At 48.9% G+C, this 21,408-nt stretch overlaps 1 protein-coding gene across 7 annotated transcripts in view; it reads right to left on the minus strand.

The window, feature by feature from the left end:
* The window catches only part of MORN4 (MORN repeat containing 4), a 21,089-nt gene extending 2,599 nt beyond the window's left edge, over positions 1-18,490 (minus strand). For 2 of the 7 annotated variants that reach the window (XR_014789522.1, XM_084846612.1), the window contains exons 1-4: positions 18,397-18,490; positions 2,715-2,812; positions 1,505-1,619; positions 16-125 (exon numbers count right to left, since the gene is read on the minus strand). Coding sequence is in view for 5 of the 7 variants with exons in the window: in XM_084846612.1 (XP_084702738.1) it covers positions 16-125; positions 1,505-1,619; positions 2,715-2,781 (292 nt within the window). In the remaining 2 variants the exon portion in view is untranslated. Of the gene's footprint in view, positions 1-15; positions 126-1,504; positions 1,620-2,714; positions 2,813-11,177; positions 11,372-18,053; positions 18,143-18,328 lie in introns of those variants that run through there. The other 5 variants (XM_084846615.1, XR_014789523.1, XM_084846613.1 and 2 more) reach the window with 5 other exon arrangements.
* Positions 18,491-21,408: the final 2,918 nt, after the last annotated feature.

Consider the following 21,408-nt stretch of genomic DNA (forward strand, 5'->3'; position numbering starts at 1 on the left):
ACTCTTAGCTCTCACCAAAGCCATCAACACGTCCACCCTTGAATTCGCCCTCGAAGATCATGTTGTCATAGCGTGTGAAGACTCCAACACCATTGAACTTGCCCTGTACAAACTCCCCTTCGTACCTGCATCAATAATAGAATTGTGTCAGGGTGGGGCACTGCTACCCATGATCTACAACCAGATATTGTGAGGTGAGCTTCCCCAATGAGGTGCCCATAGGCACTAATGCACTCATGGAGCTCTGCCACGACACCTGTGCCCCTTCCCCCTTAACCCCCCCCTCCCCCCACACACACTGCAGGCTGGTCACGCTGTGAAGAGTGTGCAGGCCCAAGCTCCAGCTGCCCCACCATCTTAAGTTCCCCAGAGTATTTCTGGCAGGCGGTTGATGTCTGGACCAGTGCTGTGTTTCACAGTGTGCCTAGCTGCCCTGGAAAAAAGAAACCCTTTTCCACTGAGGCTTGGTAAGCTATGGTGGGCAGGGATAGGACTGTGGAGGTGCATGGGGGCTGTGGGGTGACTGGGAGAGACAAGGTGGAGATCAGGGAGCAACTGGAGGCGGGAGGCAGCAGAGAGCCATGAGTGGGGAGGAGGGGGATGGGTAGAGGAGGTTTGTGTCTGAGTATATTGTGTGTGCGTGTGTGTGTGTGGGGGGTGTAGATGAGAGAGAGAAAGAATGTTTGTGCATGTTTCTGTGGATGGCTGATGATCTGAGGGCAAGAAAGTGTGTGTGTGCTTGCAAGGATGGATAGGCTATGAGTATGGGATGACTGGCTCATATGCTACGAGTGTGTGTGGGGGAGAGAGAGGGAGAGAGAGAGAGAGAGAGAGAGAGAGAGAGAGAGTGTCTGGGGGCAGGGATGATCCTGAAAGAGAGAGAGAGAACAGAACTTTCAGGCATGGTTTTGTGTTTTTGGCTCAGACCCCACCTCTGCCTTGGATTACAGTTCTTGGGCAAGTTTCTTGTCTTTTAGCCTCACTGGGTTGCCTTCCTGTGAAATGAGTGTTTTGTGACTGGTTGCACCCACAACATGATATCACCCCATGGCAGCCATTTTATAACACCATCCATGATACTTTCTCAATATTCCAAATGTGCTTCCTGGCCCAAAAAGTTGGGCACCCCTGCTGGAAGGCTTTTGAGTACATCAGGATGAGCACACTGTTCTGGACAAAAGACAAAAGGATAAAGAAGGTCTTTAAACATGGTTCTGCAGTAACCCCAGTGGCTAAGGAGGAACTGTGGCAAACAGTGGTATAGCAACAAATACCAAGAAATGTTTGCTTATGGCTGTGAGTTGCATAGGCAAGCTCACGTAAAGAAAGGTCTTCATGCAGAGGGTAGTGATGCACAGACATTCTCCAAGTTCAATTACACATTCTGCACTACAGAATGCCATTTACTCTTCTTTTCCTAGGGCCATTTAGGTCATGCACATGCACTCTTGCTATACTACTGTCACCTAGATCAGTGCCAGCGTGCCCACAGCCCTGTACCCACCTGGAGCCATCTGCAAAAGTGAGCACCCCACAGCCATTGAAGAGACCATTCTCAAAGTGTCCCAGGTAAATGCTGCCATCAGCAAATGTCAACTGCCCAACACCGTGCCGGCGCCCTAGTTAGAGAGAACAAGCAGTATTGCTCTTGTATCAGTTGTCAAAAAAGGAGACCACAGTGCCCAGAAAGGCAAAAATCAACAAGATCTATGATGACCCTTTTAACTTCAAGGAAGCTGCAAAGGGAACAGGAGGTAGGCAGTGGTAGAGGCCGTGCCAGCTGATCTGGCGTGCAGAGCAAAGAATGGACAAGACCCCACTGTTGCTTGTTCCTGGGGAGCTGGTGGGCTCTCCCACACTGGAGGCCTTCAAGACGAGGCTGGACAGCCACCTGTCAGGGATGCTCTGACTTGGATTCCTGCATTGAGCAGGGGGTTGGACTCTATGGCCTTGTAGGCCCCATCCAACCCTACTATTCTATGATTCTATGATTCCTCCCACCAACCATTCCTGAACAAAGCATGCTGAGGCTCATTATATAGTCATATACAGGCTTGCAGTGCAGGCATAGCACCCTTTCTAATGGGATTTGTTGGCCTCGAGGAACAGATCTAGATTGCTAGGGTTGATTGTACAGCCAGTGAAGGCACTGCAAAATTACGTGCAGGTCCCTCAAAACAGATTTGGGCTTCCAACACCACACCCAGACAACAACTGCCAATGGGATATAGGGGTCAGGAAGAGAGTCCTTGTCCTCCCCACCTCCTGATGGGAGCACTTGGGGGGCCAGGGCAGAGAGCACCATCTGCCTGGGAGAGAAGTGCCTTTTTCAAAGAAAGCCTGCTTGCAGAACTAGTGGTGGCGGCAAGCCCTCCTCCGGCTGTGATACAACACAAGGACAGAGTTACTGGCTAGCATTGGCTGCCTTGTGGGGAAGCAGAATGGGCTTGTGCAGAGGAAGCAGAACTTACTGTGGTGGGGTGGGTACACTTAAGACAGGAGTCTGCAAACTCCCCTAAAAGCTGTGCAAGCTGTTTTGGTGCTAAATGGGGAGGGGAGCACAGGGGGCATTACCGCTAGTCAGCTACAGTTATCTTCTCACCCCATAAGGTGCTTCAGAGAAGGGAAGTTATGCGCACTCTGGCAAGAGCAGACCTGGTCCACTGTAGCAAGATTGAGGAAGGGCTGCCCTCAGCTATCTCAGCCTCACTCACCTTCCTTCCACTCCCCACGATATTCCTCCCCGCTGGAGTAGGTGAAGGAGCCCTTGGTCAGGGTCATGGTGCCAGCTTTCAGGAAGCTTAATAAGCAGCTGCAACAGAGGGCGCAGGAGCATGAGAGAGCAGCATAAGACAGATATAGGGAAGAGCACTTAAGAGACTAGGGAGAGGTGCAAGAGGTGGGGGCGGCAGGCAGTGGTGCTGTCAGGGCAGGACTGTAGGGCAGACGTCCAGGGCCACACAATGAGCAGGAGGGCCCTGCAATGCAGCAGGACCACGCTTTGAAGTAAGTAAAAGAACTACCATCTAGTTCTACCATGGCTGGCTGAGGTGGCCTGGGAGAGCCAGGGCCTGCAGGAGAAGCCACCACCACCACCGGGGAAGAGGCGTGCTTGCAGCCGCTGGGCCTGCTGCCGCCGTCGCCGCTACCACCGCCACCAGGCCTTCCCTGTGGACTCCTGCCTGGCATTTTTAAGGGGATTTTAATTGTTTTGTTTGTTTTATTTTGTTGGGGGGGATTTTGTTGTGTTTTTAGGGGTGGGTAGCCTGCCTGATAGGCGGGAGCGAGGGGGCATGTGTCCACCTGATGGAGGCAGTGGGGGGAGTGTTGGGGGCCAGAACATACCGAGGCTGGGCGGCAGGCGCTGGCGGAGCGCTAGGGGCAGGCCATGCCAGCTAAGGGGAACAAGGGAGAGATGTGTAGTATCTGTCCCCTGCTCCGGGCCTGTCCAGAGCCAAAGGATGGCTGGGGGAGGCGTGACCCCATCTTCTGGCCTTCGTTTGCTGCTCTGCAATGCCAGGTCTGTTACCCAGAAAACCTCCCTCATCCATGACATGATCCTGGATGAGGGTGCAGACCTGGCATGTATTACGGAGACCTGGCTGGCCGAGGCTGCTGCTCCAACCCTTGCAGCCATGTGTCCAGCTGGATTTTCGTATGCACAGCAGCCGAGGGCTGGGGATCGGGGAGGGGGAGTGGCTGTTATCTACCGAGAGTCCTTGGTCTTCACCAGACCTCCTCTCCGGGAGACCAAGGTTGTTGAGTGCATGTACTGGAGGTTGGGCCCGAAGGGCAGTCTGGGGATTCTGCTCGTGTACCGTCCACCCCGCTGCACGACTGACTCCCTGGCCGAGGTGCTTGAGGTGGTCTCTGATGTGCGTGTACAGTCCCCTAACTTACTGGTGTTGGGGGACTTCAACGTACATTCGGAGGCCATCCTCACAGGAGCACCTTGGGACTTCATGGAGACCATGGCCTCCTGGGAGCTGCACCATATTCTAACTGGGCCCACCCATGTAGCCGGTCATGCACTAGACCTTGTGTTTGTTTCTGGAGAAGCGGGGAGTGATCTGGAAGTCGGGGGTATATCCACCACCCCCTTGTCATGGTCAGATCACTATCTGGTGATGTTGGACTTCTCGGTTCCACAACCCCTCCGCAGGGGTGGAGGACCCATTAAAATGGTCCGCCCCAGGCGTCTTATGGATCCAAATGGATTCCTGAACGCGCTTGGGGATTCTCTGGGGCATGCCAACGGCCACTCGGTCGAGACCCTGGTGGGTGGCTGGAATGCCGCAATCACTGGGGCATTAGATCGGGTGGCTCCGAAACGCCCTCTCCCCCTGAACAGGGCTCGGACTGCACCATGGTTCAATCCGCGGTTACGAGCTCTGAGACAGGAGGTGAGACGGCTAGAGCGCCGGTGGCGGAAGTCTCGCTCCAAAGACGATCAGACACGGGCTAGAGCTATATCTTCAGCCTATCACGTGGCGGTGAAGGCAGCAAAAAAGGAATATTATGCTGCCTCCATCGCGTCTGCAGAGTGCTGCCCCAGGAGGCTGTTCCAAGTGGTCCGGAGCCTGGTCGGTCCTGTGGCTCCGGAACCACTGGAGCATTCTAAGGCCTCCTGTGAGGCTTTGGCAAGGCACTTTGCAGATAAAATTGATCAGATTAGGTGTGTTACTCTGCACACTGTGGATACAGTTAGTGAGCAAGAGGCGGCCTGTGGCAAACCGGTTTTGTGGGATCGGTTCCAGCTTCTTCCTCCTGATGAAGTGGACAAGGTGCTTTCATCTGTAAGGCCGACCACCTGCTTACTTGATCCTTGCCCATCTTGGCTCATTATGAGCTGCAGAGAGAGACTGGGTGAGGGGATCAAGGCGGTGGTGAACGCCTCCCTTGAGGAGGGAGTGATGCCATCAGCCCTCAAGGAGGCAGTGATAAGACCGCTCTTAAAGAAGCCCTCCTTGGATCCTCAAGTTCTGAACAACTTTCGCCCAGTCTCAAATCTGCCATTTTTGGGCAAGGTGATTGAGCGGGTGGTGGCGGTGCAGTTGAAGGCACACTTGGAAGAAACTGATTATCTAGACCCATTTCAGTCGGGCTTCAGGCCTGGGCATGGGACAGAAACGGCCTTGGTCGCCTTGGTGGATGATATGAGGAGGGCTCTGGATAGGGGTGAATGCTCCTTCCTTGTTCTCCTCGACCTCTCAGCGGCTTTTGATACCGTTGACCACGGTATCCTCCTGGACCGCCTGGAGGGGTTGGGCATTGGAAACACTGTATTGCGGTGGTTCCAGTCCTTCCTCTCTGGCAGGTACCAGAGGGTAGCACTGGGAGAGGAGGTTTCGGACCCGTGGCCACTTACTTGTGGGGTGCCACAGGGTTCCATCCTCTCCCCGATACTATTTAACATCTATGTGAAGCCACTGGGGGCTATCATCAGGAGGTTTGGGGTGCAGTGTCATCAATATGCGGATGACACTCAGCTCTACCTCTCATTCAAATCTTCACCAAGGTTGGCCGTAGAATCCCTGTCCAAATGTCTGGAGACGGTGAGTGGCTGGATGGGGAGGAATAAGCTGAAGCTCAACCCTGACAAGACTGAGGTACTTTTGGTGGGAGACAAGAGGAGGCTGGGGGATGTTGACCTGGTGTTGAATGGGGTACAGCTACCCTTGAAAGACCAGGTCCGCAGCCTGGGGGTCATTTTGGACTCCCAGCTGTCCATGGAGGCTCAGGTGTCAGCTGTGAGCCGGACAGCACTGTATCAACTCCATCTGATACGGCGGCTGCGCCCCTACCTTCCCGACCATCTGCTCCCATCGGTAGTACATGCCCTGGTCTCCTCTCGTTTAGACTACTGTAATGCGCTCTACGTGGGGTTACCCTTGAAGACGGTTCGGAAACTGCAGCTGGTACAGAACGCGGCGGCTCGCCTGATTAAAGGCAGCTGCCGGCGAGATCACATCACTCCAGTGCTGAAGGAGTTGCACTGGTTACCAGTTGTTTTCTGGGCCAAATTCAAGGTGTTGGTTTTGACCTTTAAAACCCTATATGGTTCCGGCCCAGCCTATCTTAAGGAGCGCCTCCAGCAACACCAGACAGGCCGCTTAACAAGATCAGCCTCGGATGGCCTTCTCTCTGTCCCATCAGCCAGGACAGCTAGACTGGTGGGGACGAGGGAGAGGGCCTTCTCTGTGGTGGCCCCCACTCTGTGGAACTCCCTCCCTAGGGAACTCCGTCATGCCCCCTCTTTAATGAGCTTCCGTCGTGCATTAAAAACGTGGTTGTTCAGGCAGGCATTTGGGGTGGGTTAGGGTATTTTTTTTTAAAAAAAAATTTATGGTAAAATTTTATTGTTTTAAATTGTTTATGGTGGGTTGTACATCGCCCAGAGTGGCTGGGTGACCAGTCAGATGGGCGATTAATAAATTTAATAAATAAATAAATAAATAAATCTAAAGAGGGCCCCCCATAAGGCCATGATGTCCAGAGTCTAAAATGATCCAACGATACCACTGAAGGGAGAAAATCCATGTTTACCAGATTTGGCTCCATGCAGTGTGAGCAACATGCACATAACACTGCAGTGACCCAGACACCATCTCTAAGCTTGATATATTATATGGAATCCGGCGCTGTAATGTGTTCACAGCTCAGGATCACAGACATGCATGTGCAACAACAGTGGACATTCCATTAATACAATTTGGAGGTGACGAAACCTGTAGTAATTAGAATACTGATGCTTGGGAATGCCTACTTAGCCGAAACAAATAAGACAATATATACAGAGCAAACTGAGCTAAGCCCCCCAGCAGGGAAGGGCCATGGGACTCCTGGAATGTGTTAATTCTATTCATCCTATTATTGACTGTGTCAGAGATGCTGAAAGCTTGAGCACAGAGGTGCAGAACCTCTTTTAGCCTGAGGGCTGAATTCAGTGTGGTGGTGGTGGTGTAATTCCAAGGGTGGCTGGGGCAAAAGAGGTGGCGCCAAAATACCAGCATATTTTAGCTGAAAGCTCTGACTGCCAGTACCTAACGCCTGGGAGAGGCATTCCAACCTTTTAGAAGGGGAGGGGGGAACAGCACAAAATCCAGGAAACCACAAAACGATCAGTGGTTGTGGGAAAGGGGGTGGGGCCAGGGGAAGGGGGAGTGGCCATCTAGGGAACCCTGGAGGACCAGACTGGGGCCCTAGGAAGGCTGGTTTTGGCCCCTGGGCCTGAGATTCTGCACCCCCGCTTCAGTGACTGGTCAGAGAACATATGGTAATGAAGCCTTGGTCTGATCCACAAACCATCTTCTTAGGTTATTTTAACAAAATTAGAGCAGACCCGTGAAATAAAATTGAGTGATTTATACCAGTTGGAATTGCAACAACATGTTGCAGAGTGGGGTGCTCCTTTTCAGGATTCCAGACAGACTGACATGCCTTCTTTTAGTATACTCCATTCCATTTTCAACCCCAACACCCTTTAAGAATTCCATGCCCAGTCAGCCTGCTCAATACTAATAATCTATTGGCGGTAGGGTGTGGAGAGGCAAGGTTCTCCCTGTAGGGTTTCTTTTTCTACAGATTTTTGTACTTCTGCAAGCCTTGGGATTCCCCCAGGCCTGTTGATAACTCCCTCTTGTGCTTGAATGGTCCTATTTCGGCTATATAAGGATCCACACTTCACCCTTAAAAAAGGCTCTAATGTTGCCTACTCCATCTCTTTTCCTTGAATCCCTTTCAGTCTGCAGTGTGTAGCCCCCTTGAGCCCCAGCTCCCAATTCATGTTCTTCAATATGGTAACTGCAAAGTTCTGCCTAACCTGGACCAAAGGAAGGGTCAGGCAACCTGCATGGCTTTCTGTTACAGCAAGCATGAGCAGGAGAGTCAGTGTGGTGTAGTGGCTAGGGTGTTGGACTTGGACTTGGGAGATCCGGGTTCTAGTCCCCAATCATCCACGGAAGCTCAGTGGGTGACTTTGGGCCAGTCACAGACTCTCAGCCCAACTCACCTCACAGGGTTCTTGTGGTGAGGATAAAATGGACAGGAGGAGGATTATGTATGCCGCCTTGGGCTCCTTATGGAGGAAAAAAGGTGGGATATAAAGGCACTAAATAAATAAATAAAAATAAACCTGTAGCCCTCCAGAGGAGGGTGGACTGCAACTGTCATCTGCCCTAGCCAGCATAGCCAATGGTGAGGGATGATGGGAACTGCCTTCCAGATGCGTTTAGACTGCCACAGGTTGCCCACCTCTGTGTTATATGCAACTGGCTCTCAAGACTGCCTTCCCACAGGCGACAGGTCATTTAGGGGCCTCCGAAAGAACATCAGTGGTCTATGTGTCAGGAGCCCCCCAGCTGCCTCTTTAAGTCCCCTCCAATAGCCAACTCACGACAGAGATGAAAGGGATTCTTTCCAAGGCTTTATTCCTTTACAACTTAATGACTCTTTCAGATGCTAATCACCAGCGACTAAGCAAGGAAATGCACTGCGGTTAGAAGAGTACCCTAAGCTCCGGGTAAAGCAGTTGGTCCCCGTTTCAAGGGGAAGAGCGGGAAAACTCTGAACTTATGGGCTATGGAGAGGTCCTCCCTCTTACCCAGGGATCCTTGGGACGTGACCGTTGTTTTAGCGCCAAGCGGGCAGAGTGCCGCCTCTTGGCGCCCTCCATCAGGCGCCGCTCCCTCCGTCTCCACCAAGCATCCAGCAAGATCCCATCCCCCGCTCTTTCACTGCTAGGGTCACTATCTCAGGAATGCAGGCAGGAGGAATCTCTCCCTGCTGCTGTGCCTGTGAGAGATGAGTGAGCTCCTCTCCCATGGGTGGTTGGTCCTCCTCAGAATTAGAACTACTCTGGTGCTCTATGAGCTCAGTATCCACCCTGACACTATGACAGAATCAGTGGCCATCAGAATGAGCCATCAATGCAGGCATATTGCAAGGTAATAGCCTCTGAGAAGTAAGTAGAGAGCCTCCCCTTGCCCCCAATCTGATAAGGAAACATTTTACTTAACTTTACATCCTGCCCTTTCTCCAAGGAGCTCAGGACAGCATAAATGGCTCTTCCCTGCCCTTTTATCTTCATGACAACCCAGTGAGGTAGGTTAAGCTGAGAGAGCACAAATGGCCCAGAGTCACCCATTGTGTTTCATGGCTGAGTCCAGATTTGAACAGGGCTCAGACCTAGTCTTGACACTCTAACCAAGTCTTCTCCAACCTGTTGCCCTCCAGATGTGATGGCATTCAGCTCCCACCATTCTCAGCCAGCATGGGCCATGTTGGCTAGAAACTATGGGAGTCACAGTCCAACATACCTGGAGGGCCCCAGATGGGGAAGGCCACTGTAACCAGTACACCATATACTTGATATACAGGAGCAGAGCCCTCAAGCATAGGCTACACAATGCTATCTCCCATATGAGATTATCCCTCAGCAGATATGGATACACAAGGCTGCAGCCTTGGTAGCTCACCTCTAGACCTCTCAGGGTTGACCTGCTATTTAGGTGTTCTGAGGACTTCTGTCCTATTTCCCCACACCAATAACAGACAGAGCAATTTCCTGCCTGCACCAGCCAAGCATATCCATTCCTTGTACAGGAAATTCAAACCTCACAGCTCAGGTTGCTACTGCTTGTTGGTTTTATTTCACCAGACTAGACTCATATGAAGCTTGAGCAGAAAGGGCTCTATCTCCATGAAATATACATGTGTGGAGCTCATCTGGACTAGCTGTGGGCACATCCTGGTGCCCCCCATCACAGGGGCTTATTCAGGCAGGTTTCAGCATTGAAGCCTACTTTCCCCCTCACTACTGTCAATGCGGGACTTGTAGAGCTGCAAAATGGCCAGGTCTCTTTAGATTACCTGTAGAATCAATAGTGTAGATGGACAGCATGTATCTTTATGTACATATCTCCAACCCAGTTTAAGAAATTAGCAGAGTCTACATCAAGGATGGAGAACCTGTGGCCCTCCAGTTTTTGCTGGATTAGAATGCCCATCATCCCTGACCATTAGCCATGCTAGTTGGGGCTGATGGGAGTTGGAGTCCAATATCATGACCCCTTCATCCCCATTTCCTTTCGACATGCTGCTGATCTGCCTTACAGAACCACATATGGAAGAAACAGCATTCTCCAGGTGGTGGGGATACATATGCTTAGGCCAAGGGTCCACAGTCTTTTTGGACCCGTGGGCACATTTGGGAATTTGAGAAACTGCAGTGGACACCACCACAAAATCAGTGGATCACCACTCTGACACCTACCTGTTGCTTCTATGGATCTTAGACTGCTTCTTATTCGCAGAAACTTTTGTTTTGTGTCTATTGAACATCCCATCCCAATGTCTCTTTAATAAAGGATTGTCTAATTCAGCTAATTGCTGGTGATGAAATACAACTAATGCTTCTTTTAAACATATGTTTTGGCAATGTCCAGAAGTTGCTTCTTTTGGGGTAGAGGTTATTACATGTATAAATTCTGTACAGGAATGGTCTTTAATATTCACTGATGTACATGTTCTTTTAAATTATTTACCTGCTTCATGGAACTTAAGAAACGGTCAGTGTAAATGGATTCTCTGCACCCTTTTAACAGCTAAAAGACTGGTATTACAACATTGGAAAGATAAACACTCACCTCCTATAATGCAATTGATTGAGGACCTTACAACACTTTCAATATCTGAATGGGTGGCATACAGATGTCACCTTCTAATGGATACTTATTTGGATAATTGACCTGCTTTTGTTGAAGCCTATGTATAATTCCTAGAAAGTTGTATGCATTTCATAGAAATCCATGTACGTATATTAAAAAATGGATTTTTTTAAAAGGAGGGGTACCTGTGGGCACCACACTGGAGACCCCTTCATGAGTGCCATTGCAGGTGCCAGTGGAGTGCCATGGCACCTGCAGGCACTGCACTGAGGACCCCTGGTTTAGGCAGTGGTTGTGTGCTGCTAGGGGCCACGGTGGCTTAGTGGTTAAGACGCTGAACTGCAGACTGGAAGGTTGGCAGGTCAGCAGTTCGAGACCCGAGTGCTGCGTGACGGAGTGAGCTCCCGTCTTCAGTCCCAGCTTCTGCCAACCTAGCAGTTCGAAAGCAAGAAATTGCAAGTAGATAAATAGGTACCGCCTCGGCGGGAAAGGTAACAGCGTTCTGTGCACCTCGGTGTTCAGTCATGCCAGCCACATGACCACAGAAGCGTCTTCGGACAGCGCTGGCTCTTTGGCTTAGAAACGGGGATGAGCACCGCACCCTAGAGTCGGACACGACTGGTTGGGGACACCTTTTTGTGTGCTGCTAGTAGTTGGCCAAAGAACAGCATCTTGATAATGTCCTCCATGTTTGAAGTATGACACTGGAGGAATATAGAAAGGAGTACTTGGTGAATGCTCCTCAACTTTCAAACTCCATTGCTCCAGGTGGTCATTAAAGTCTGAGGATGGTTGTCTTTCTGCAGTCTAAGGCCATTATATTTAGGGAATCAGTAAAACACTAGGCAGGTATTTTAGCCACATGTTGTTTTACACATATTGCGTAAAAATAGATCAAGAGAACAGGGAGGCACTGTGGCTTTATGCACAACAAAGCCGTTAATATGACATATTTCTAAACATCATGGTTGTGCTATTGTGTGGTGTAGACCACAAATAGAAGATTATTTATGTTTAATTCTTTAAAAAAGAAAAAAGAAAAGAAAAAGAAATATGCCAGTCATTATGACAGCATTTTGTGGCAATGGATTCTATATTACATGAGTGGGCAACTTGTCACTCTCTAGATGTTGTTGGACTGAAACTCAGGTGCAGATGCTGCGGGGTGAGGAGTAGTGGCAAGTTGTTGGAGGACAGAGGTGTGCGTCATGTGGCCTGCTCTGCATTTTCCAAGGTAACCTGCTGCCCTCTGGTACATTGGAGGACACTGACCCATCACCAGTGTTGAAGTGAGATTCAGCTGCCAGTCTAGTTTGGTTCTGAATGTGGACTGGGTGGGGAGGCATCTTGTCCTTTGTCTCAGGCAGTGAAGTTTCATGGGTTGGCCGTGTACAGTGGCATAACGTAGTCCCCATCCTACACATTCCCAGCAATGATATAGAAAGTGAAACAAATACCTGGTTCGCACATAACAACACGTCATGTCTGAGAGGGAGAGAGGGAGTGCCCTGCCTGCAGTGCTCCTGCCTCTTCTGCCTTTACTCCACGACCCATGATCAGCTCCTTCATAGGTTGTGAAGCGTGACATCTGAACTAGGACTGATGGGTTGTTTAAGGGCTAAACAACCTAGTGGTTAACCTGTGGTTTGTTATTGGGTTAACTATGGGGTTGTTTAGCCCCCCCAAAATCCAGCGGTTCAGGTTTAAATGTCATGCTCAGCAGTTTATGAAGGAGCCAATCATGAGCGGTTGAGTAAAAGGCAGCATGCCTGCTCTCTTCTGTTTGTGCATGACAACCCATCGGTTTTTAAACCGATGGGTTGTCATTACATGTGAACAATGTCATTATTATTAAACATTATTTCTACCTTGCTTTTCAAATGAAGTTTCCAAAGTGGCGCAAACATATAATATACAGTATTATATTCTGTGTAAAAAAATTACATAGAAATTAAAAGAATGCAGCAATAAAACCCAGCAAAACACAATAAAAACAGCAGATCCGGTCATAAAGTGTCCTTTGGAACAGAAACATCTTCAAGCACCATCTAAAGATGAGAGGAGAGTGAGCCCATTAATGTTCGACTTCACCAGCCAAACAAAGCTAATGTAGTAACAACAGTCACTCCCAGGCAACTACACCAACATCCACAGATCAAGATATCGCACACCCACCAATATCTGCACAGTATGCATGCAGGTAAGATAACAATCAGTGAACGTCAATGCTGACAATGCCTTGATTATATCACTGAGCCTTTTGCATGCACCCTCCCACACAGAATGCACAAGATTGTTTCCAGGAAACATCATGGTTCTTCTTTCCCAGGGCCTATAGATTAGGAAGAGGGCACCCTACCACATAAAGAATGGGTTTGGAACATTTTTGGCCAAAGGCCACATTCCCTCATGGCTAATCTCTGGAGTACCACACACCAGCAGTGGCCAGGTCCAAATCAAAAAGTAGGCAGGGCCATCCATTCTCTCTCTCTCATACAGAACCCCCATGCCCATCTACACATTCATACACACAGACACACGCGCGTGCGCGCACACACACAGACCCCCTGTCCCGCACAGTAATTAGGTTTGAAAGAAGCCTCCCACTGGAGCCAGCTGCTGAACATGTTGTGCTTTTTGGGGAGGGAAGGGCTAACTCTCCCCCATGTTGCAATTAGGCTTTTTAAAAGCTTCCATTAGTCCTAGAGCCATAAGCTCCAGAGCACCCCTCAGACAGGATCCTGTATCCCTCTCATGTCCCCTCTGAAGGACTCCTCTTCAGAGCATGACTAGAAGCCCCTGAGCCAAGCATCACAGAGGAACTGCCTTTGTTTGGGGAGGCTGAGGTGGGTCTGGGGGTCCTGGGCCCTTAGGGGAGACAGCCATAGACCCTAACCCTCCCAACATAGTTAGACCCCTGTCAGACTCAGAGGAAGATGTCAAGCAGCCACCTAGCCCCAGGAGTGCAGGCATCAAAAGGTCAGGGCTTAGTCAGCTTCCAGATGCAGAAGTGCCTGGTTGAGGATCAGGCACACCTCATGAGTCAAGGTGTACTGCAGCTGTGCTCTGGGTGGGGCTCTAAAGGCTCAGGCTTAAAGGACTTCAGTTCCAGACACTAGATGCTGGAACAATATCTAAGTATCAGCTTCTAGATTGTGCATCCTTGTTTTCCTGATGCTGCTTCTTCTTTTGACTGATCTCCTATGTGGCTGACCTCTGGACTCCTGCTAAGACTCTGCTCCTTGGATTGTGCTTGTACTGAACTGTTTGCCTGTGCTTCTGACCTCTGCCTGACTTTTGACATTTGAGATGGATTTGCCCCACAGACTCCCTCAGGGCTGAGCACGAACCACCCACAGCAGGGCAACCCCTTGGCAGTGCAAACACAACCAGCAGAAGCATACAAAGAATTCTTTTGCCAGAGAAAATCCAGGCCAACTTGGAAAGAAGACTTGCCATTCCAATCACAATAGCCAGCCCACTCTGTAGCCTGAAGGGTACAAGAACCCACAAGAGAAGGATTCAAGTCCTGCAGTAGAAGAAAGAATGTGGAACAACCGATTCAACAGCGGTGTATATGAAATATGCATCTCGCAAGCAAAAGGGAAGGAAGCCCCTTGGCCAAGGAAGATTGCCTACTATGAGCATGCTGTTGTAGTTGGCATTGCAATGAACTGCCTGTGTGGTGGCTCTGTAGAAAAGAGGAAGGCAATGAGAAACATGCTTCTCTATCCCTGGAAGATCAAAATGTGGCCTCTGAAGGCAATGCTCACCTTTTGGGAGTCAACGGCTATAACTTTTGATGAAAAGGGAGACATTGCAGGACTAGAACCCAGGGTTCACATTCCACCCTACCCATAAAGCCACAGAAGCAAAAAGAAGAGAGGCTCATGATGGAGCCTTTGTAGGCTCCAAGGAGCTTAGCCCATGACGTCCCCTCTCACCACCCTCCACTTGCTCAAGGCATCTCACCCAAGGACACCAGACATATAGCCCAGAATTGTAGTGGCCTTATGTGTTACACAAGGCTAAGTATACAAGAGTTCCCAGGTTTGATCCCTGGCCACAAGCTCCCAGGAAAAAGGGAGGTATCACATATAAACCTGAGATGGGGTAGTCGAGATAGCCAGAATGACTGGCACGTGGATCAGTCAAGTAACTGCCCAATCCCTTCGTGCTCCAGAATGCCTATCATTTTTCCTGGGCCACTTTATCCCATCTATCCTTACCTCTGCTATACAATCAGTCAAATGATCCATCTCCCCTCCCTTGCCTTCCACCACATAGCAACAACACTACCTGGCTTATCATTACAATCAAGAGTAACAAGGCAGGAGTCAGGAGGATGTCCACCTGTTGGGGCCTCCTGCCTTCCTCTGTGCAGGTACATGAATAGAAGGGCCATGGAGATTATGTAAACCCTCAGCACTGGTGGAGTGTTATAGTGGTAAACTAGGGTGCAATCCTATGGGAATAGTCAGCCGCCTCCGGACTCGGAGGTGGCCAACTATCCAATGCAGGGCCGGTGGAGCAGGGAGGCGATTCTCTCCCCCGTGCACTATCCGCCCTGCATTTGCGGCTAGACAGCTAATTTTGGCTGTCTAGCCAGGGCACATCAGAGCAACGGGAGGGGGGCTAGATGACGCATAGGAAGTGTCATTATGATAGTTCTGCGGTCTCCTCCCCTCCCCGCCTCCAGGAACGGCTCCATTTGCCTGCTCTGCGCTTATGAATGTGGGGACGGGGATGAACTGCGTTGCCTATGAGGTGGTGGGGGAGGGGACAGGGAGTGAGGTTTCTGAGAAAGGAGCTTGGAGCCCTGGCTCCAAGCTCTGTTCCCAGAAACCAAAAAATCCTATGGCCATCTAGACACGGTCTAGTGGCCATTGGATTGCTCCCTCCATTACTATACCTCCTTCTCACTAGTGTGTCCTGTCATGAAGAGACACACATACACATGACAAAGTTTTAAAAATTATGTATTGTGCAGAGAAAGTTGACAGAGACAATTTTCCTTCCGTTATCACCAGTGCTCAGGTTCACCCAATGAAACTGATTTGCACTAGAAGATTCTGGGCAAGCAAAAGAGACACAAAAAACATGGAATTCATTGCCACAAAACATAGTGGTGGGCACTGGTTCATCAGGTTTATTAATTATCATTGCCATGATAGTTAAAGAGAACCTCCAGATTCAAGGGCAGTGTACCACCAAATAGCAGTTGTCTGGGGTGGTGAGGAACAGCAGCAGAGGGTCATTGTCATCATGCACTGCTTGTGTGGGCTTCTTGCAAGCACCTGACTGGGAACCTGATGCTGAACTTGATGCACCCTTGGCCTGATCCAGCAGGGCTCATCTTAAGTTCTTCTTTTAAGAGCATTTGTTGTGATTACATTCTGTACTTCATAACAAATATAGCAATGTTATTAACGCAGATCAGAATCCTTTTTTGAAGCAAGAATGTATGTAGATAGGACTACTTAATCTATAATAATAAAAGTGGATGTGTGTGTGTGTCTGTCTATGCCAAAGTCTAAGACCATGAAACCTAAACACCTGAAACTTGGCATGCATACTAAGTGGACCCTAGGGGTGTGCACCTCTGGTTATTTTGTTGGGAAAATGCATTAATTAATTTTAGTTTAAATATGTCCATGTGTTTGAAGTGTGCAGTACTGCTTTCAGTCATTAGGCGACAGACTTTCCTAAACAGTACACAGCTTTGCAGCTGATATAGTTTGAAACCAGGGAGAGTAGTCTGAGAAACAGAGTAATATCACCCTTCTGTGGGGCAACCAACCTCTTCAGGGGAATGGAATGAGCAGACCCCTCTCTCAGGAGGCTACAGAGGTGCACAATGGAAGGGGCTGTGCCTAGGGTGCCAGTGGCTGTGGCTTCACTCAGATGGAACGTGCACACTGGGCCAGTTTGCATGGCACGACAGCCCACCATGAGTTATTAAACCCATGGGAAGGCTGCAGTGCATGTGGCTGCCATTTTGAATATGCAATACTAGCTCAGGGTTTGTGCCATGCAAACCTGGTGAGCGTGAGTTATGTGAGGGTTAAACAACTCTCATATAACACCTGGTCTGGTTAACCCTTGCATAATCCACGCTCACTGGGTTCACATGACAAGCCCCGAGTGGAGGTTGCATATGTAACCTGGTGCCCACACTCCAGTCTGTCATCTGAACCTGGTCACTGTGTCCAACTCTGCCTGCTGTGTAGCTTTGCTTGATGACTTCACTGTAGGGATGCGCTATGGCTTCACTCAGACTTAGCACAATGTGTCCAACTCTGACAGCCACATAACTCCTTGAAAGCTTCACTGTACCAAACTAAGGGCTATTCCAGCCTGTGCAAGGTCTGATACATTGATATGACAACAGTAATTCCATGTGTAAAATCAATGTGCTGGCCAGAGATATAGGAGTTCCTGAGGAATAATCACATGTGGTCTGAAACACAAGGGCTTACACTCTTTCCCCCACTTTACTAATGGCATCTCTGATTCATGTTTAAGCTTCCCCCTGGTTCGTTAGTGCTCAGTTCTGGAAAGAAAGCATAGCTAATCTATTTTCAAAGCCTACAGTGAACGATCACATAACAATACATCATTAAAAGATGGAAGTGCTTGTCTATTAAACTGCTACCTCTGTAGAACTGAAGAGAAAATTAGCAGCGCAGTGACCATGACCTAAACCCAGATTTTGAGGCTAGCCTCAGACTCATAGCCACATAATAGTAACTCACTACAGGTCCATGAGACAGAAAAAGTTATACACTTTATAATATAATAAAGGTACAAAGTGCATTAAGTGTCAAACTGTAATCTCCACCACAAATAGCCAAGATATGACAACAATAATTCCATGTGTAAAATCAAGGTGCTGGCCCAATGTGCTGGATATAGGAGTCTCAACAAGGCAGAATCGCACCAGAAATAGAAAAGGCATTATCATGAAAATACAAGTTTAGTCTGCCTCATCTCCTAAACCAGTATAGAAGAAGCGATCTTGTGGTTAACGGTGGCTGGCAGGGTACACAGGAGGAGATCCGCCTTGCCTACCCACCAAGGGACTATTGGTTCCCTGGAAACAATTACAACAGGCTACTGGACCAGAGCAACCACAGCTGCTCAGCAGCAGCAAACCATGCATCCGTAGCAGTTTCTCAAGCTGTGAGGACATCCCCACCCACTCTGAAACCAGCAGAATTTGGCATAATAACCAGCAGGCCCCTTATGAGGCAGGAGGCACAGTGGCATGATCCAACCCGCAGAACGGCAGCTACAAAGAGAGAACGTCCCCCCTACGTGTGGGTTCACTTCCTGAAGGCACAATATCCATGCCTTTCACACAACTCCCCGCGAGTCACCACTTACCCCCACACCGCATCCCTGACCAGCAGTCCAATCCCGGCTCCTCGCTGCGGAGGCTCCAGCGCTCACAGCTTCGCAACCGAATCCAGGTCCTTACAAGCATCCCGAAGTCACGCCATGCAGCCCGAAACCACGCCCACCTCGTAGACCAGGGTTACCACCACCGCCCGCAGCGCTGCACCCCGCCGCCACGCAGCCCTTGCCGGTATTACCCCTGGCTGTCCCCAAAGCCTCCCCATCTCCGCCGCCCCACCCAGCCGGCCCAACGCGGCACCCACCGCGGGCATCCCCGCCACGCTTTCTTCCCTCAGCTCTTCATGGCACCCACCTCGGGCGCGCCCCTCACCTGGGCTCCGAGCTCCTCAGAAGCTGCCACCAGCCCCACACCCCTCTGCTCTTCCCCCATCGGCCACCGCCTCCCCCCTCTCCTTCCCTCCGTCAGCTATACCAGCCTTCCCCCGACACCCACCACCCGGGGCAGCCGCCCACCAGGAACCATCCCCTCACGCCGTTGGCTGTTACCCTGGCAACCCAATAGTAACGCGGCTCTCCATTGCCCAGCCTTCGCGCTCGCCCCGGCTCGCCCCCGCTTCCCTCAGCAGCCTTCTTTGAGAAGGGCAAAGGGACGTTCTACCGTGCGGCCATATTTATGACGGGCAAAAAGGCTACTCATCCCTTCCCACCAGTGCCGAAAGGCTACCATATTGAGGCCCTCCTGTAACTTCTTTTTTTCTGAGGGCAGGCTCCTGTTGCGGCCTCAAAATACATAATTCAAGGTAAAATAGGGAAATGGGCAAACAAGCAGTCAGATCATTCCTTGGGGTAAAGAAAAGAAAGCGATTTCTGAAATTAGGGAGGCATTTAAAGTGTAAAGCATTCTTTGTTTATTGTAATGAAGACTGACAGGTATAATTTAAAATGTTTGTTTCCTTTCTTTTTGGTTGTTTCACGATTTCACCTAGCTGGCTTTTATTAGAAAAGTTCCAAATGCAACTTGATAGTTATGTCATTCAGGTATCCTTGATCTATCTATTGGAATGGAAGCAGAGTGACAATAAATCACAACTCTCATACTTCTGAAACAAACTTGTATTTTTTTCCCAAGCTCATTCAAATTTGATGCAATTCCACAAAAGAGTTAGGCTTTTAAAACCATCTAATGAAACATGTTAAAAGGGATAAAGAGACAAGGGCTCACATTTTCAGAATGTCCCATTTCAACTCTATTATGGCCTTTGTATTCAATAGCATGCTTGTTGTGTATGTTAGCCTTCCTCCTTCTCTTTTTCTCAGTCAAAAATTATTCAAACCAAACAAAAGCAAAAAAGAAAATGTTGCTGGTGTGATCCACCTTTAAGTCATGATGTGTCTCACTTGTGGGTCACAACCCACCACCTGGATGGACCAAAGAAAACTTACTAGGGTTCCCGGCACTGAGAGAGCCTGAGATCTATTACCACTGGAAAACCTAAAGTATCTTATTACAGAGGCCAGGCAAATATCACAGTGGGAGATCAAAGTCCTAATCTCCTCTTCTGCTTCCTTTTGACCTAGAATTAGCAGTACAAGTAGCCAACCTGCCAAGCCATCAGACACAGTACAATACAGGGAACAGCCAGAGGTGTAAGAATAAGCTAAGGGCGCTAGACTGCTATCTCATATTCAATATGTCATGTGTCAGAGGAATATTCAGTACATACTAGGCAGATGTGGATGAAAATTCAGTTGATGTTATATACTTCACTTATATTTGTAGCATTTTCTGTGCAAGTACTTTATCTTACTGTCAGTGCAGATATTGCTATTTCATTTTGGCATATTTCACTTTGTGTTGGCAGTGAGTTCCATGCAAAAGGAAGCATTTTCTCACCCATTATCTTTTCAGTACATAGTGGTTGCCATATTGTTGTTGATGTTCAGTCGTTAAGTCATGTCCGACTCTTCATGACCCCATGGACCATAGCACGCCAGGCCTTCCTGTCCTCTGCTCTCTCACGGAGTGTGCTCAAGTTCATATTCATTGCATCGGTGATGCTATCTAGCCATCTCATCCTCTGCCGTCCCCTTCTCCTTTTGCCTTCAATCTTTCCCAGCATCAGGGTCTTTTCCAGGGAGTTTTCTCTTCGCATTAGGTGGCCAAAATATTTGAGCTTCAGCTTCAGTATCTGTCCTTCCAATGAGCAGTCAGGGTTGATTTCCTTTAGGACTGACTGATTGGACCTCCTTGCAGTCCAGGGGACTCGTAAGAGTTTTCTCCAGCACCGCAGTTCGAAAGCATCAATTCTTCGGCGCTCAGCCTTCCTTATAGTCCAGCTCTCACAGCCATACGTTGCTACTGGGAAAACCATAGCTTTGATTATACAAATCTTTGTTGGCAAGGTGATGTCTCTGCTTCTTACTATGCTGTCTAGGTTTGCCATAGCTTTCCTCCCAAGGAGCAAGCGTCTATTAATTTCATGGCTGCAGTCACCGTCTGCCGTGATCTTGGAGCCCAAGAACATAAAATCTCACTGCTTCCATTTCTTCCCCTTCTATATGCCAGGAAGTGATGGGGCCAGATGCCATGATCTTAGTTTTTTTAATGTTGAGTTTCAAACCAGCTTTTGCACTCTCCATTTTCACCTTCAACAAGAGACTCTTTAGATCCTCTTCGCTTTCTGCCATTAGGGTGGTATCGTCTGCGTATCTGAGGTTGTTGATAATTCTCCCAGCAATTTTAATTCCGACCTGTGATTCATCCAACCCGGCATTTCTTATGAATATAAATGCATATAAATTAAATAAGCAGGGTGACAATATACAGCCTTGCCGTACTCCTTTCCCAATTTTGAACCAATCGGTTGTTGCAGGTCTGGTTCTTACTGTTGCTTCTTCTCCCTCGTACAGGTTTCTCAGGAGACAGGTAATGTGGCCTGGTACTCCCATCTCTTTAAGAATTAGCCAGAGTTTGTTGTGAGCCACACAATCAAAGTCTTTAGCATAGTCAATGAAGCAGAAATAGACGTTTTTCTGGAATTCCCTTGCTTTCTCCATGATCCAGCGAATGTTGGCGATTTGATCTCTAGTTCCTCTGCCTCTTCGAAACCCAGCTTGTACTTCCAGTAGTTCTCGGTTCACATACTGTTGGAATACCTATCTTCTAGAAGATAGACAGTATGTAAATGAATACAAATTGTTGGAATAATTATCTGATGAATTCTGTGAAGCTTTAAAGGTTACACATTGCTAAACCAACCTAATTTGGAAAATAACATATATTCCCCCCCCCCCCGCACTATATATCTTTTTAATTTATCTGTACAACCAGACAAGGAAAGCAAATCCGCTTGATCCCCATAGTTAGCTAAATCCTGGGGTA

Source organism: Heloderma suspectum, chromosome 3 (assembly GCF_057233095.1).
Source record: "Heloderma suspectum isolate Gila_16-S chromosome 3, 16-S_ref, whole genome shotgun sequence".
Taxonomy (NCBI): Eukaryota; Metazoa; Chordata; class Lepidosauria; order Squamata; family Helodermatidae; genus Heloderma; species Heloderma suspectum.